A 20398-nucleotide genomic window follows, 5' to 3' on the forward strand; every position below is an offset into this window, starting at 1 on the left:
TTTGAACCTATTCTTTCAGTTTACATTTAAGCAATATGCTATAATATCTTCATTATAATATTTCTATATAGGTAGGCTTCTCGCCTTGGTTTACTATGACATTTAATTTCAATATATAAATTATGATTTTATATTTCATTTCTTACAATCTACTTTCCCTCGTTTTTTTATGGTTATTTCTCGATAATATTGCCTATTTCCATCCATACTCCAGCATCAGCAATAAAATTAATATCAACGAAGTATTATTGTTAAAATTTTGTTATATATTAGCCTAATTTTGACGTTTAATAGTTTAATAGTATGGATGAACCTAACACATCTAAATATAGTGAGTATAAGTAAAATTATTTAATACTGAACAATATTGGTGAATTTATTTACGATTAAACATTAATTTCATTTGCTTCAGTGTTTTTAATATGAAAACCAAAGTTTGATAACTTGTTGCGTTATAGAATTAAGTGCACTTAAGTGTACAATTTGACTGTCGGAAAAGCGCTAAATATTCAACATTACTGAATACTGTAAAAAATTATTTATTTAAAACTTATTTCTGCTCTAATATATTCACTAGTAATATTTTCTTACAATCCCAATGTCATTCGAATTTCAAATAATTCGTGATAAGTATAAATTTGCAGCCTAGTATTGTAACTTTATGGCGAGAAGATTAGCTAAATACTATGATTACATTAACTACTGGTACAGACATAAAGGCCATTTTCCCTAACAAGGAGGTACCCCGCCCCCCGCCCCCCTCAAAAAAAAATTGTGGTAACTATCAAAAGGAGCTAAATGTGGAACAACGCAAAGAAAACATGTAAAATCTGTTGAAAGACAAAGGCTAATCAGAGCATTCATCAGAGTAGTTGATAGTCTAATGCTTTATCTATACAGGCTGAAATTAGTAGTTACTCGTGTATGGTTTAATTGTATTTTATCTTCTTGGACATGACGGCAATGTTGTTTATATGAGCTAAGGAAACAGGGAATCAAAAATCTTATATGCTAGTTACCTAGATGCCCTTTTTTTAAATGCTAACTACAATAATTCTACATATTGCTGCCAATATTTGCAAAACAGTGATGAGTTATATGCATATTACAGAATGACGGAAAGCATACTTATTCTATAGCAACACTCGGGTTGACATGAGAAATAAACGGATCTTAATGAAGTCAAAATAGATGCATGAGACACTCAAACATTACTCACAACGTGTTATTACTGTACACATATCTGAGCATCATCTGTAAGCCTAGGACAGGGAATAGCTTAGATTTTTAGGTAGCACATTCACGTTTGTTTAAGATGCGATGATCAGTATATTAAGTAAAGGGGCTTACATATTTCTTAAATTTGATCAAACATAACCCTCTCAATACTAATGGAAACCATGTCTTAAAGAATATTTCAAATGGATATGAACTCATCAACGGTGATAAAGAGAGGCTATCTAACAATGACTGATATCAAACATAACCCTCTCAATACTAATGGAAACCATGTCTTAATGAATATTTCAAATGGATATGAGCTCATCAACGGTGATAAAGAGGCTATCTAACAATGACTGATATTAATATTTTTGCTAAAGTACAATGAAAAAAAATCACCTCGTTCAACTGTATCAGCTCGAACCAAATTAGTGAAGGCATTAGAGGAGGATATCAATGTGGGTTTAGGCAAAACAGCTCAACCGCTGACTATATTCATATATTCTGCCAAATAATGGAGAGATACTACGAATACAGTAATACATTATATCAGCTCTTTGTAGACTTTAGACAACCCTATGATAGTGTACACATACCATTATTGTGGTACTAACGGCAGAGACAAACAATTCAGATAGATTAATGCCCTTCACCAAAGCGGGCTACATGGGAAGTAAATGTACAGTAAGAATCGCAAAAGGAGACAAAGTTTTAATGTACTCAGTTGTCTTAGGCAGGGATGTATACTGTCACCAATATTACTCAACCTTATACTGGAGAAAGCAGGCAGGCAGAGCATCAGCCATCCAATGGGGGTTAATTTCTTCAATATTCAGACAAACCTACTTACTTTGATTGCGTGGGTGTGGTGGCGGAGATAGAAGAGGAAGTAAACAAAATATTTACAGTGTTCCAAAGAACAACAAAACAGATAGACCATAAGTGCAACAAGCAGAACACGGAAATTATGATGCTAAGTAGATATGACAATTACGAACTAGGCCAAAAGCAAGTTGAATCGCTAAGGTTAAAGAAAGTGGATAAGTTCAAATACCTAGGGACCATTATTAGTAAAATAAATTAATTAGATTTAGAAGTAAGTGAACGAACATCTGTGGGAAGCAGATACTATCATGCCCTTCCATCTGTAATGAAGAGTGGACTGTTAGCAGAAGGATTAAGCTAAGCGTACACGACATTCTAAAATCATTAGTCCTGTACGGTAGTGAGACGTAGCCACTGACAAGACAAAGATAGAGGAGACTAAGACCTTTAAAAATAATATCCTATGAAAAATCCTCGGCGCAGTATATGATGAGTTGGAGTTGGAGTCGGGAGTTGGAGACGTAGGAGTAATAGGGAAATTCGAGATCAGACCGGCCAACCAGTCAGAGGAAAGTGCAGGGGGACGAGAAGAAAGATGGACTGGTCACCGTGTCCAAATGGAGACAGATAAAATATGTAGATATAAAATATGTATACTGTCTATAACAAAGAAATTATCTAATCACTAGTAAATCTTAATGACAAAGGCGGAGCATGCTGACAAGAGAACTTTTGGTCCATATCTAGGTCGGATGTGAAAAAATTATAATAATGATAAATAAATGAATGAATAAATAGATAATAAATAAATAAATAGATAAATAAATAAGTAAATAAATAAACAAATAGATAAAAAAATAAATAGATAGATAAATAAAAATATAATCATGTATATAATAAACAAACAATCATGTAAATAATAAACAAACAGGTAAATAGTAAAAGATAATAAATTGGCATATAACTAATAATAAATGAGAATCAAGCAAATAATAATAAACAGACAAACGATAACAAAACAAATAAACAAATAATATAAAATAAATGATAGTCATTAGAGCATCTTGCTTATGTGCTTATCTAAATGATTCTTAAAGCTTCGAACTATATTACATTGCACTGCCTCTGCAGCAAGTTTATTCCATTCATTAACTACACGGTTGGTGAAGTTCTTTCTACGCACTTCCAAACTAAATCTATTTCCTGAGAGTTTGAGACAATTGTTTCTTGTCTGATTCTCATTCAGTGTGAAAATTTTGTCACTTTAGATGTTGTCAATTCCCTTTAGAGTCTTAAAAACCTGTACCAACTCACCTATGAGTCTAGGCGTTTTTAAGAAAAATATATTCATATGTTTTAGTCGATTTTCGCATGATTTATTTTTGATATATGAAATCAGTTTTGTGGCTCACCGTTGTACTTTTTCCAATCTATCAATGTCTTTAATGAGATTTAGTGACCATACGGAAACCGAATAATACAAATGTGGACGAACTAACGATATATATATATATATATATATATATATATATATAGATAGATAGATATATTTATATATATATATATTATATATATATATATACATATATATATATATATATATATCTTGTAATTGAGTGATGTACTTTTGAAGTCAAAAGATAGCGCAATCAGTCCTAGAATCTTATTTGCTTTCTCAAATGTTAAAGTACACTGCTTAGATGATTTGAGATCGTTACTGATAATTACGCCGAGATTCTTTTCACTATGACTTGTGACTTCTTTAGGTAACGTCTTCCACTAAATCAGTAATAATACAGTAGATAGGGTACACACACACACACACACACACACACACACACACACACACACACACACACACACACACACACACACACACACACACACACACACACACACACACACACACACACACACACACACACACACACACACACACACACACACACACACACGTGTCTTGAACGTAGTCGTGCGAGTGTAGTTCCTGTTTGTTTTTTTGCAGGGATTTCTGTTTGGGGCTAATAACATTGAGGGGTTTGATGTCAAAAAAAATGTAGTCGCCCGAGAAGTGCTTGTTTTTTTTTTTACCTGAATATGCTTTGCATATAGTTTTTTTTCTATGGTTTAGATGGGAGCTTGTTATAGATATTTGAGTAACAATACGTTTTCTGGGTAGCACTAACGGTAGTAGTGAAACTATGACAGGCACAGGAAGACGGAACTAGCTTGCACACCTCAAGGACAAGCCTCAGATTTGCAGATACTCGTAGTGGACGACAAAAGCAACATGATAGGATACAAACATTGAATAAACTCAAAATAAGATGTAAAACACTAAAGATAATCACTTACAATGACAAAGAAAAATAAATTCTAAACATTTAGAGAGCAGAAATGTTTACATATTGAGCATAGCGGAAAATAACTTAGGTAAGGATAACTTTTCATGTGCATAGCAAATGAAGAGGGGTGCAAATTGCATAGAAATATCTAAATCGTAGGGCCTCATTTATCGGCCGATATGTAAGACGTAAAACTGGTAAATGAAATATTGATGGTTATTACCATTATTTTAAAGAAAAAGGTGCAAGTTTGATCAATTATGCGTATCACAACAAGATCACCCCGAAGAGTAGAAATATGAATTTTCTAACATATTAGAAGAGAATTACAATTACAGAATACATTCATAATGGGAGATTTCAATACAAAAGTGTGGAATGAGAGAAATGAAATTGATTCGAGTACATGACCTTTTGGAGATAAACTCATAAACGATGGAGGAGAAACACTTAATGATTTTTGTATGAAAACTTATCTAGGAATTATGAGCGGATTTAAGAAACAGACCAACATGAACTAGGTATAGCTTGAACAACAGTACTAGTGTGTATGATAAAAAACAAATTACTGACTACATAATAGCATCGAATATAAACAGTACAATATATGTTAAAATCTTACAAGGACTGAGTTTATATTTAGATCATAGGCTCCTTATTAGAATTCTGTAAATACCCTCCAGAAACATAAATTAAGCAAGCAAGAAAAATATAGGACAAAGATCACAGAGAAGCTCAAGGAAACCATGTATGAAAATGAAAATAGATGGTCTAATATAAGAAATATCATTGTTGTTCCCGCTGAACAGGAATTAGGCACTAAGTGGCTATGAGACAGTAAGAAAAACATTCGGAATGTTAGACAGCAGAAAAATATGTTTATAAGTATGTTGGCACAGAAAAGTGGGTTAGGAACAAGAAGGATGAAAAACAGAATAATTTGCAGAAAAGAAAATATTAAGCTTGATCATGGGTAGAAAACGAAACAAAGAATGTAAGAAGTGAGAAAAATACAGAAGACGTGAGAGTCATCCCGCAACTAAGAAAAATTGACACAGTTGAGGAGGTCGGGACATTTTGAGAGGATTGATAAAGATAGGACAGCTAGAAAAATTTAGTTGGACGCCAAATATTGCAAGATCAAAAGAACGACCGAGAAAAAGAAGAAAATATGGAACTGAGGAGGCGCTGAAGGAGGACAATATACTGACCTTGGAAAAAAAAGTGTAAAAAAGACAAAAATAGAGAAAGAGACTGTCCCAAATGGCATAGAATCATCTTTAACATGATGCTAAAGTAAAAATCGAGGTGCTGGTGTGTTTTTATCCTTCATTTTGCAGTGCTTCTGTGACTAATAAAATGGGTGAGTAAGGTTGTGGAGTCTTGCATACTATGTACTTATCACTTTCATGTAATGTTGTAATTATAGGAATTTGGTTTATGCATAAAACTGAAGAGACGCTGAAGGAGAACAATATACTGATTTTGATGCATTCTGTTATCATTCCCAATATTTTCTTTTGTTTATTATAGATTATTCTGATTGTTAAGATTCATGATATTAAAGGGCAATTGAGTGTTGTTTTTCAGAAGTATCTGTAGACTGTGATAAAATTTGTAGTATATTTACCTATTTGTGTATTTCATTCTCAGGTATTTGAAATGTAGGCTGGTCATAAGCATCAGGGGTTTGGGGCTCTTTTTCAGTAGAAGAATTGACCATTTGATTTTACGATTTCTATTTTCCATTATTGTTTGGAGTGAGTAACATGACTTATACTTTCTGAAGAAAGAGATCTATTCTATTTTGTCAAAGACACTGCTCTAGCTTGTTAGCATTTTCTTGGAAGCTATTCTGCATTTCATATTACAAAGGCGGAGCATGCCGACAGGAGACCTTTTGGTCCATATCTAGGTCGGACTGTGTTTGAGTCATCCGCATAGATGAGTCTGATGTATGATCTAAATAGAGAGGTTGAAAATTCCATGTGATAGTATGTATTCTTGGGGTATGCCATTGTACAGACTTTTATTCTTAGATTTTTTTTTTAATTCCTCACCATTAGCTATTTATTCTTCTTGTGAACGACAGCACCTATGATCTTTTTGAATAGCATGTATCAGGGAACTTCACCTTGTTGATGTCTACTGCTACCATTATTGTTCTTTCTTATGTTGCCTTCTTTTTAAACCCCTCCATTATTTTTGTGATGTCTTCTGTGATGCATATGAATAGTGTGCTGGGACCATTCATGAAAATATGTTGGTTTAGGAAAACGACCAAATTATTCAAGTTTCCATGTTTGATTTTAATATAGGTTTTTCTACATTTGTCATTTTGTTGTAAAACCTGTGGTAATTGAAAGAATCAATCAAGAATTTTTTCTGCATTAGGCTTCGGTTTTTAGAGGAATAAATGCTTATCTGGTCCTTTTGCAAACGAGTTTAATTTCTATTGATTTATTGCCCATTTTTCAACTTTGTTGGTAACATGTGTCCCCAATTTGATTTTTAGTATTTCTTTATTTGTTTTTCTGTAATCTATAGTTGTGGGTTCAACTATACTGTTTATGTAATGGTTTTCCATTGGAATGCTCCGATTGCTTTATGTGTAAAAGTGAGTTAACTTCTTAGTCTTAATGGCTTTCATAGTTTCTTGTTGTATGTGGAATCCTTCCGAGGCGTAGAGTTGGACGCATGTGGCATTCCACGGCTATTGCAATGAATTGCAGGCTGACAAAACATTGTAAGGCCAATGGATGGGCATTTGTCGACAACTGGGACCGCTTTTACGGTAGAAACCATCTATATACAGGGGACGGGGTGCACTTGTCGCCCAGAGGATTTCGGCTCCTTGCTGAACCCCTTGAGCGAGAAGTAGGCATTCTACAGGTTTTTTTCGGGTAGATTACGTGGAAGTAGGTGAGGGAGTATCGGAATATAGTTTAGGCAATAGAAACAACTTAGAGAGGGACTGTGAAAAGAATCACCAAAGCAGGTGGAGGGAAGATAAACTTGAATTTTACTATACAAATAGTAGAAGCATAATTAACCAAATTGATTTGCTGCGAGGTAAAGCATGCGTAGAGAACTTCGATATTATAGCTATTACTGAGTCCTGGATCAACATGGCTGATAAAAATTTCCTTCCGGAAATCGAAATAGAAGGATACAAGTTTTTTTTCTCACATGGATAGGGTTGACAGGAGTGGGGGAGGTGTAGCACTTTTCGTTGAAAATACAACAAACTGTATTATAAACAATTCGATTAAGGAAGAGGACTGTACGGAATCCATTTGGGTAAAGATTATAGGCAAGAATAAGAAAGTTATTATTGGCGTCTTGTACAGACCTCCTAACCTCAGCATTGAGCAAACTGATACCCTGATTCATGAAGTTCACAAAGCGTCCCAGTACAAAAACGTTGTGATCATGGGAGATTTTAATTATAGAAACATTGACTGGGAAACTTTAATAGGAGATCAGGAAACAAAGAAATTTTCAGATGTGGTGCAGGATAATTTCCTAAAACAAGTGATTACCGATCCTACGAGAGGAGTAAATACTCTGGACTTAGTTTTAACTAATAATGAGCATCTAATAAGTAACGTAAAAGTGGGAGATAGACTAGGCTCTAGCGATCGTCAAGAAATAAGATTTGATATTATTTTGGAAGAATTAAAAATTATGAATAACGTCCAAGTACCAGACTTCAGGAGAGCAAATTTTGACAACAAAAAAACCTATTTGAAATTGAATATGAAATGTCGTGCGGACGATTCGGACATTATTGAGTCTCGGTGCGTGACCGGGGGTCAGGTCATGACTAAAGGTCGGGTCACGGAGGTTAGTATGCATACCTTGGGTCAGGTCATTTGGGGGCTAGGTCTCAACAGACAGGTCAGCAATTTGGATGAAATGTATAGCAATCTAATTGATTTAATTATCAATGCACAAAATACAATTATCCCCCTGAAGTCAATACGGAAAAATAGTAATACTCCAAAATGGATGACGGACAGATTGAAACATGAGATCGGAATGAAAACAGGACTTTACGTAAAACTAAAAAACGGAGAAACACACTTTAGATCAAGATATAACGAAATGGCAACTCTGGTTATAAAAATACACGTACAGCGAAACGTAATTATGGAATTAAGGGTGTTAGTCAAGCAAAATCCAACCAAAAGGGTTTCTTTAATCTCTATAGAACAAAAAATAAAGAAAAAATAGGACCAATTAAAAACGATGAAAATGTCATGATAGAATCGGAGGAAAAAAATGAGTGAGGAGTTTAGCAATTATTTTCTATTAGTGTTTACTAATGAGAGGTTAGATAAAGTACCTGACTGCGATCCGATTTTCAGAGGGGATGAAGAAAGTAGACTATCTAATATCAGCATTAGTAAAGTAGAAGTAGTCAAGTAAATTGAAAGACTTAAATTTACAAAATCCCAGGGTCCAGACGAAATTTTTCCGAGAATGCTAAAGGAGTGTAAATTTTAAATCTGAGACCAGTTAACTGAAATATTTAATAAATCAGTAGACACTGGTTTTGTGCCTACTGGTTGGAGGCAAACAAACGTTGATCCTGTTTTTAAGAAGGGAGATAGATCGTCTATATGCAACTACAGGCCAATTAGTTTGACATCGGTTATAGGAAAAATGCTTGAATCAATGTTAGTAAATAGACTCAGAGAACACATCGAAAGACATAACTAAATTCGAGATTCACAGCATGGTTTCTCCAAGGGTAAGTCATGTGTGACTAATCTTCTGTCCTTTTACACTAAAGTATATAAGGCGTCAGATAACAATGATAATTGCGATGTTATTTACCTTGACTTTAGCAAAGCGTTCGACAAGGTGCCACACCAGAGACTACTAAATCAAATCAAAGCCCATGGCATAGGAGGAAAATTATTAGAATGGATTAGAGCTTGGATTAGTAACAGAAAACAGCGGGTCACCACAAATGGAGTAAAGTCTAGGTGGGGCAATGTTACTAGTGGGGTCCCCCAGGGCTCGGTTTTTGGGTCCCTTGTTGTTTATTATATACATAAACGACTTAGACGACGGGATAAATAGTGATGTTAGTAAGTTTGCGGACGACACTAAAATAGAACGCCTAATTAGGTCAGGAGACGACGCAGAGATTCTGCAGGATGATCTTAACAAATTGTTCACATGGTCGGGGAAATGGTAAATGAACTTCAATATCTGTAAGTGTAACGTGTTAAACATAGGGCTACACAACCCCGAATACAGTTTTTTCCACTGCGTGAGAATGCTTAACGCGGTCAACAGCGATATTCAGTTCACCGTAGAAGAGGAACAAAACGGACAATTGCCCTTCCTAGATACGTTAATACGACGAGTGGAAAAAAATGTAACTTTCTCAGTATATAGAAAGGAAACAAACAAAGAGGATTTAGTACATTACTTCTCCGCACATGATGATAGGACAAAGAGTGGTATAGTAATAGAATTTTTTCTCAGGGCACTACGAATCTGTAGTAATGAATACCTAGAAGGCGAATTTGATTACATTATGAAAACCTTTGACAAACTTGGATATCCAGAGGGAATGTTGAAAAGAACAAAAAGAAAAGCAATAAATATTTACAATCGCGGAAAGAAAGAGAAATTATAAAAAATAATACAAATTTTATATCAGTACCTGGCTCAGAAACGTCACCAATAATAGACAAATATTTAACAAAATCAGGTATGAACATAGCTAAAATAACTAACAAGAGGATAGGTGATTTAATAAAGACTTCTGAAAAGAGAACCAATGCCGAAAACAGCGTCGTATACAAAATCCCGTGCAATAGTTGCTCAATGGCTTATTTTGGCGAATCGTCAAGAGGATTAGAAAAAAGAATTTATGAACATAAAAACGACATAAAAGCACATAGCACATCTAATTCTTTAGTAGTTCATGCGGAAAAATTCGATCATTTACCAAACTGGAGAGAAGCTGAAGTGCTACATAAAGATTTTGATAAATTCACTAGAAGAATTGTTGAATCAGCATATATTTCAACTAATAATTCATCGAATCATCGAGGAGGGTTTATCAATTTAGCTAAAGAAACTAGTATTTTAATTCTAAAGCACGCCAGAAAAACGACCTTTCCCAAGTGTCCGAAAAGATAATTAGATTTAGTACATAAACTTCAATTGCAATTCTACATACACTCTCTGAAAAAGTTCTACGCGAACGAAACGTTAGAGTGTTTAGGGTTCCGAGCCTTCCCCTGTGTTTATGTTCTCCATCATCCAAATAATAATATATATATATATATATATATATATATATATATATATATATATATATATATAGGCATGTGTATTGTATAATATTCTAATTATTGTCAATATGTATTACCATATATATTGTAGTATAAAGTAGAGACAGATGAATGGAAGGTGGCAAGGGGGCCCATGATAATGGAAGAGTGATATATCCTCTAACGTTTCGACGGATATCTTCCTCAGAGAGACTACAGACTAACAGATTTTGTGGACAATATATACCCCAGTACTGACTCATCTTGCCACAGGCTAATCAGCGGGCTCCATTCCCAGACGGCCGGCAAGATGAGCTCAGTACTTGGGTATATATTGTCCATAAAATCTGTTAGTCTGTAGGCTCTCTGAGGAAGATGTCCCTCGAAAAGTTAGAGGATACATCGCTCCTGCATTATCCTGCGTCCCCTTACCACCTTTTACTCATATATATATATATATATATATATATATATATATATATATATATATATATATATATATTATTTCAGACAAATGAGAGAGAATGTGGGTGGGGAAGGGCAAACAAAGATGTGTTAGGAATAGAGTTTATTGCCCTAACGTTGCGACCAACTTGGTCTTCTTCTGAAGAAGACCAAGTTGGTCGCAACGTTAGGGCAATAAAACTCTATTCCTAACACATCTTCGTTTGCCCTTCCCCACCCACATTCTCTCTCATATATATATATATATATATATATACATATGTGTGTATATATATATATATATATACTGTATACAGTATATACATACATGTATATATATACATATATATATGTATATATATATAATGCATGCATGCATACATACATACATATATATACATACATACATACATACATACATACATACATACATACATACATACATACATACATACATACATACATACATACATTCATACATACATTCATACATACATACATACATACATACATACATACATACATACATACATACATACATACATACATACATACATACATACATACATACATTACATACATACATACATACATACATACATATATACATACATACATACATACATACATACATACATACATACATACATACATACATACATACATACATACATACATACATACATACATACATACATACATACATACATATACCAAAGGCTTTCTTCCTCTTGCAGTGGAGGTAGCCATAAAACAAAGGCATAGAAACCACTCCCACCCCTTCCATCCGCTACATATTCCATTCCCCTGTACCCTCTTCCCTTCCTCATATCTTGGCACCTCCTGGATGACAGGTCATCCCTGCATCTTGTCCACTGACCTTGGTCAGAGGGAGTGTCACAAGGCAAAGCAAGGCCTCTTCATTAATTCGGCGACCCCCCTCTCTCCGTCTCCGCATCTAGAAAAGGAGAAGATGGGGAGAAATCACTTCGGGTTGCGTCAATTTATTTTTCATACATACTCCCTCACCTCAATCCCCACCTACTCCCCTTCATGCATCACAACATCATCCATACACAACTATCCTCCATTCACCTCTATCTTCTGTCCTCTCCCGTCCCTCCTTAACAGACATTCCCCTCTTTCCCAATGCTCCTTTTACCCCCATCCATCTGTCTCATCATATATATATATATATATATATATATATATATATATATATATATATATATATATATATATATATATATATATATATATATATATATACATATATATATATATATATATATATAAAAGGAAAATTAACCAAAATCGTGCCTCGTCATCAATTGTCGTGTTGATGTGCAAATGAGTGTATATATATATATATATATGTATACATATACATGTATATATATATATATATGTAGATATATATATATATATATATATATATATATATATATATATATATATATATACATATGCATGTAAAAGTCACGCTTGGCTTTCCTAAGCTTAAGTGTAGCCATTTGTATATTCCTCAGAGTCATTGAACGTCATAGGCATGAGTTTTGTACTTCCATATACCACTCTGTCCAGAAAAATCATCTTCACCTTCAACAAGGGGGACCTAAGCACAACATTGGACCCGCCATCTCGATAGAGAAATCATGTTGAATAATACGGAAAATGTCGCAGAGGAGCTGAAAATCGAAAGCCGACCTCCTTGGAAGCTTTAATTATTAAGAACGTGTAGACAATTGCCCACAAGAAGAGAGCCTCAAGTAAAAAGACCACTGACACAGTCACCCCACGGAGGCTCAGAACACATGCAAGTACCATATGGAGGCACCAAACTCATGACTAAGACGACCATTTAGGCAGAGAAATGAATAATAAGGAGCGAGTTAAGCTGAAGAAAGCAAAGTGTGACATCTCCAAGAACAACTTCATTTGATGAATATACAGACTCACTCGTACATCGAAAAACAGCTGATGATGAGAGACAATCTGCAAAGCTTCTTGGTTAATTTTGCTGTGTGATAACTTTTGTCGTTTTTTGTACAGTGTGTTAATTCTTTTCAATATAAATTCCCAAAATGTACACACGTGCACGCACAAACGTATATACATATATGGTATATAGATAAATAAATAAATATATATATATATATATATATGCATATATATATGTATATATATATAATGTATATACACATAAATATATATATATATATATATGTATATGTATATATATGTATATATATATATATATATATGTGTGTGTGTGTGTGTGTGTGTGTGTAAATACAGTATATATGTAGATGTATATATATATACAAATATATATTATATATACATATATATGTATATATAAATATATATATATACATATATATACATATATATATATATATATATATATATATATATATATAAAATGATGTATGATAAGATTAGAGAAATTACCAAGAGAAAGGGGAGTAATGGGGGGGCCGATCAAAGACAGAGAAGGAAAGGTTGTAATGGACGCGGAGGATATTAAACATAGATGGGAGGAGTATGTAAGGGACCTATTTGAGGACGACAGACAAGAAGGAGAAGAGGAAAATTATAGATATCTAGATGGGGAAGAAATAATGGAAGAGGAAGTGAAATTTGCAATGAAGAAAATGAAAAAAGGGAAAGCCATGGGTGAGGATGGTGTGATGATTGAAATGTTAGTCTAATAAACCAAATTTACGAAAAGGGTACAATAACGGAACATATGTGTAACTCGATTTTTATACCACTACCAAAGATAAACGGGACAATAGAATGTAGTAAACATCGCACAGTTAGTATCATGAGTCAAATAACCAAAATTATATTAAGGATAGTTTTAAATAGAATAAGAAATAAAGTGAGAGAACAAGTTTCATGGGAACAATTTGGTTTCATAGAAAGGAAAGGAACAGCAAATGCAATTTTTATGATAAGAACGATTATGAAGAGGATGATAGAAAAACAACAAAATGTATATCATTGCTTTGTTGAATACGAGAAGGCGTTTGATAGGGTAAGACATGAGGATTAGATAAATATTTTGGAAAGAGTGGATATAAATAGCAAAGACATGAATATCATCAGAAATTTGTATTGGAAGCAAAGAGCAGCGGTGAGGGTACGGGGAGGAAGAACAGAATTTCAAGCTATAAAGAAGGGAGTGCGTCAAGGCTGTGTTATGTCTCCAGATTTATCTAATTTATATGGGGAGATGATCCTTAGGGAATTAGAGGGAATGGAAGGGATTAAAAATGGAGGATTTAACATAAATCATATCTGATATGCTGATGACACGATATTGGTGGCTGACTCAGAAGAAAAACTGCAACATATATTGAATGTAACCGTAAGAGCTAGTGAGGAGAAAGGTTTAAATGTAAATATGGAGAAAATTAAAATACTAGTGGCCAGTAAAACAGATCCACCAAGAACCAAGAGTGCAAGTACAAATAGCAGGGAGAAGAATAGAACAAGTAATCAAATTTTCGTACCTGGGAAGCGTATTGACAGAAGATTGTAGATGCGAAAAAGAAATAAAATCAAGGATAGCGATAGCTAAAAGCACGTTTCAGAAAATGAAAGGGGTTTTAACAAACAAGAAAATGTCTACAGATATAAGGAGAAGAACAGTTAAAACATTTATATGGTCAACACTATTATATGGTTCAGAAGCGTGGACAATCAGCAAAAAATTACAGGAAAACTTAGAAGCAGCAGAAATATGAATATGGAGACGAATATTAAGAGTACCATGGAGCGAAGAAAACAAATGAAGAAGTATTGAGAGAAATGGAGACAGATAGGGAATTGATGACACCAATAAGGAAAAGACAGTTGCGATTCTTAGGACATATAATGAGGAGGGAAGGGTTGGAAGAGGTGGTGATGACGGGAATGGTGGAGGGAAGGAGAGCAAGAGGAAAGCAGAGGGAGAAGTATACGGATGGGCTGATGAGGTCGACGGGAAAACAACTCAAACCAGCACAGATGTTACAAGTAACTAGGGACCGTGAACGGTGCCGCTCCACGGTATATGTACACACACACACACACACACACACACACACACACACACACACACACACACACACACACACACACACACACACACACACATACACACACACACACACACACACACACACACACGCACACACACACACACACACACACACACACACACACACACACACACACACACACACACACACACACACACACACACACACACACACACACACACACACACACACACACACACACACACACACACACACATATATATATATATATATATATATATATATGTAAACATATATATACATATAAATATATATATATATATGTGTGTAAACACACATACACACACACATATATATACCAAAATACATACATATACCAAAGGCTCTTTTCCCCTTACACGGATGGTAACCAAAAAATGAATGCATAGAAACCACTCTTACCCATTACATCTCATACATACCCCGTATGTACTTATGGACACCTCTGAGTATTTAGAAAAGATAGACACTATTCTTAATGACACCACAAAGTTTAAAAAGATCAACAAAGACCCTACAGAATTACTAAAGAAAAAGGTAAATCGACTAATAGAAGGGAATAATGCTGCCAGTAAAATAAAATTTGACAAAATTTCAGGCGAGTATAGTATGGGTTACTGCTATGGGACAGTAAAAACACACAAACCTGGTAATAAACTCCGTCCCATTTCTCAAATCCCTGCCCCAACGTAAAATCTCACTAAGAAACTCTTCTCCATTGTAACTCCCTACACTCCCACCACCTACAGTCTACAATCCACATCCGATTTCATAGATATTATCAAAGTAAACTCCGCTAAAGGTAGAATCGGTTCTTTTGATGTGGAAGGGTTATACACTAATATTTCCGTAGATCGTACAATTAATTACATCATCAACAAAGTGTACTACGATGACACCACACCTACATTAGATATTCCAGAACTTATACTACGGGAACTGTTTGATTGCTGTACTAAGCAGGTCCCGTTCACTTGGCCCCGCGGGAACAAATATTGTCAAATTAATGGAGTTGCAATGGGATCCCCCCCTCGGAGTATTAATGGCAAACTTCTTCATGGGCGGCGTAGAAGAAGTATTCACAAAAACAGAAAAGCCAGATATTTATTGTATATATATTGACGATATCTTCATTAAGACCAAGAACAGCAACAAAGCTGAAAAACTCCGCCACCTACTACAAGAGACATCATAACTCACTTTCACTATGGAAGAGAGCGTTGATGGAGCCTTACCCTTCCTCGATCTCCTATTGAAACAAAACGAACATTCTTTTAATACAACGGTGTACACAAAACCCACAAATCCTGGACACTGCCTTAATTGTTCTAGTGAGTACCCTCAAAGATATAAGGACTCCACCATCAATACCTATATCCGAAGAGCACTAACTCACTGTAGCACAGGGAAACAAGTGCATAATGAAATAGAACGTTCTACTCAAGTACTGCTAAATAACGGTTTCAGTGAAAAAGAGATAAGCCACCAAATAAAGAGAATAATGGACGGCTGGCATAAAAACAACAATAATAATCAGAACAAAGAGAAAATTAACATCTATTATAAATCCATTTTTTCTTCAGCTTATAAAGAAGATGAACGTATAATGAAACAAATTATAAAAAGAAATATTAAACCATTCAATCTAGAGTAAATACGCAACCTGGTGATTTATTATAAAACTAAGAAAACTAGCCACCTTCTTGTTAGAAAAAGCCCCCAACAAGAGAGAAAGGAACTTCAGAAATCGCATGTCATATATAGGTTCACATGTACACGAAGGAATTGTGAAGCCCTCCCATCCACCTATATTGGCTTGACGACAATGAGGTTATCCCGTCGCCTCTCATACCACCTGACATCTGGAGCCCCTAAAAATCACTTAAGAGAGGCCCATGGCATAACACTATCAAGAGAGAACCTAAAGGAACACACTGAGATTTTGGATTTACCCGGTATATACTGACGATGGACGCCTCCCAATTTTAGAAGCATTGTATATTATAAAGTTAAGCTCAAATCTAAATATACAAGCAGACAACCTTAGAGCCCTCCCAAGCATGAGACAAACCGTTGCAAATCCAAACATGCAACATAACACCACAAACGCCAATATGAGACAAAATGCCACTAGTGCAAATAAGAGACAAAATGCCTTAACCACAACTATGCCACATTCCACCACAACACCAACCCGGAGGCTCTCCTAGTGCACGTGACATTTCGTCACTGCCCGAAATACCGGGTGACCTCCCCCAAAATGATCAGCAAGTAAGAAACTGTAGTATAAAACTTAGAACTTTAATAAGACTCATCGGATTAAATCTTATCCTAACAAGATAGAACATCCCTATAGCTACCGAAGAAGGGTTTTGAACCCGAAATCGTGATCTAGCTAATACGACTACATACAGCCAATTCATAAATATCCTTTCTAAGGATAACAAATCTATAATAAGGTATATGGAAAATACCTTTAAGAAAATAATTAATGCAAAACTAGCCATCACTTTAATGATATATATACAGTATATATATATATATATATATATATATATATATATATATATATATATATATATATATATATATATATATATCTGAAGGCGGAGAAAATATTCCTCGTATATTTTCTCCACCTTCAGTTACATTTGTCACAGTTTAAATATATATATATATATATATATATATATATATATATATATATATATATATATATATGTATATATATATATTTATATATATATATATATATATATATATATATATATATATATATATATATATATATATGCTTATAGAAATCCGTCGCAGACGACGAGGACCTCACTCCATGTCTTGATTGATAATAAATGAGTAGAGATGTGTCAATGTTTTTGGTGATTTCATTCGAGTTTCGAATGGTGGCTTATTATGGTTAGTGGACTTTTTTATGGCTAATTAGTTCAATTTTGGACTTGCAGATACGACCATAAATGTTACAAGGGAATTGTCCTTCTGCATTTTGTGGAGCATGATGCCGAAGACGTCGTTGTTCTCCAGTCCTGTATATATTGGCGGTCAGTTGTTCAAATGTTACGCCAACCTTGTCTGTTGGAGGCCAGGTCTTCAAAATTTGAAGGAGTGATAGCACATTTCTTTCAAAGTAGTTTTCATGTGATCTTTATATCTTTTACGTGGTTTTCCTACTCTGCGAATGCCTTCAGCTAATTCGCTATAAAGTATCTTGCGGGGGAGTCTGCCTGCAGGCATTCGGATGGTGTGACCCAACCATCTAAGTTGACGCTGAGATATAATAGTTTCAATTGGGTCAATGCGTGCTTTGCTACGAATTTCTGTGTGTGGAACTCTATGCCACCACTTCACACCCAGTATACGTTGGAGGCAGTTGGTGTGAAAAGCCTCCAGTTTTTTCAGGTGACATCGGTACAGCACATAAAACATTATAGATAGGCAGACCGCTTTATATACATCTTGGTGGTGATGGTGAGGTCTCTGTTCATGAAAACTCTGTAAGATAGCCTCCCAAAAGTAGCAGACGCTAGTCCGATCCGCCGTTGCACTTCACTTGTGAGATCATTTGTGCTGCTTAGGACAGATCCCAAGTAAGTGAACTCTTTTACGTTTCTCAGAGGCTGATTGTTAATAAGGAATTCGGGAGCAGGTGATTGACACATATTGAGGACTTCCATTTTCTGAACATTAATGGCTAGTCCTGATCGAGAATAAGCTTCAGATACTGCATTGATAGCTCGTTGTAGCCCATTTGGGGAAGAGCTAACAAAAGCGTTGTCATCCACATAATGCAGTTCATGTAGTGCCTCCGCGGTGACAGATGGCTTGGATTATAATCTGCGTAGGTTAAATAGACTGCCATCTAAAGGGTAAGAGATGTTGACGCTATCTGCAGGGTAGATGTTCTGCTTAGCAATTGCCATGACTGCTGCCACAAAGAGATTGAAAAAGATGGGCGCAATGACACATCCCTGCTTTACGCCAGTTCCTACAAATAACGGATCTGATGAGATTATCACTCTGTTCAATGATCCTTCGTGGAAGGATCTAAGTCAGTGTTTCCCAACCTTTTTTGGCTGCCACCCTAAATCCACTCTTAGCCTGGAGTCGCGACCCTAATTGTAATAATAAATTCAACCATTTCATGTTATATTTCTACCTACTTGCATAATGTTTATAAATTTTCGTTTTTATAGTGCAGTTTATATTTACTAGCACAATACATTTGAAACTTGAATGAAAAAAAAGTTAAAAAAAGACCCATTGACGACCCTAAAAAACACCCTCGCGACCCTAGGGTTGGGAAACACTGATCTAAGTACTGCCAGGGAGGTACAGGGACAGCCAAACTTCCTCACTATTTCCCAGAGCAGGGTTCTGTTGACAGTGTCAAATGCTTTGGCTAGATCAACAAAGATCATGTGGAGATCTTGTTGTTGTTCAATGGCCTTTTGAGTTGTCTAGCAACAAACACCATGTCTACAGTGCTTCTTTCTTTTCTGAAGCCACTCTGTGATTCTGGTTGAACCTCTTCAGCAATGTGATCGAGGAGCCTGAAGAGAAGAATCCTGGTAAGCACTTTGCCAGATGTTGCAAGGAGAGAGATGCCTCTGCCGATGCAACACACACAACCCTGTCGCCTTTCTTCTTGAATATGCTAATAATGTTGGCGTCTTTCCATTGTTGTGGACAGTAATTAGAGGTCCAGACTTTCTGGAAGATGTTGAGTAGGCAGTCAGTAATAGCACGCCCACCGTATTTGAGAATTTCTGCAGGGATGCCATCTGGACCAGCTGACTTGTTGTTTTTAAGGCTTGTTACTACTTTATGCACTTCCCAGCGAGTGGGCATCTTGTCTAATTATGGTAGTGAGGGAATGACTGGGAGAGTGTCAAACACAGTGGGGTCTGTGGGATTACACATGTTTAGGAGGTGTTAGTAATGCTCGGTCTATCGGTCCAGTATTTCTTTTTTGTCTATAATAAGTCTGGCTCCGTCTACACTTCTAACTGGGCAAGCTGAGTTTCTTGATGACACACACACACACACACACACACACACACACACACACACACACACACACACACACACACACACACACACACACACACACACACACACACACACACACACACACACACACACACACACACACACA

At 35.4% G+C, this 20398-nt stretch overlaps 1 protein-coding gene across 1 annotated transcript; it reads right to left on the minus strand.

Moving 5' to 3' along the window:
• Window positions 1-18668: 18668 nt before the first annotated feature.
• On the minus strand, window positions 18669-19661 carry LOC143037325 (uncharacterized). Its single transcript, XM_076205459.1, has 2 exons — window positions 19599-19661; window positions 18669-19064 (listed from the first exon to the last, which is right to left on the minus strand). The coding sequence occupies exons 1-2, from the start codon at window positions 19659-19661 to the stop codon at window positions 18669-18671; spliced, it is 459 nt and encodes a 152-aa protein (XP_076061574.1).
• Window positions 19662-20398: the final 737 nt, after the last annotated feature.

Source organism: Oratosquilla oratoria, chromosome 22 (genome assembly GCF_046742065.1).
Source record: "Oratosquilla oratoria isolate Oo_2021 chromosome 22, ASM4674206v1, whole genome shotgun sequence".
In the NCBI taxonomy this organism is placed as follows: Eukaryota; Metazoa; Arthropoda; class Malacostraca; order Stomatopoda; family Squillidae; genus Oratosquilla; species Oratosquilla oratoria.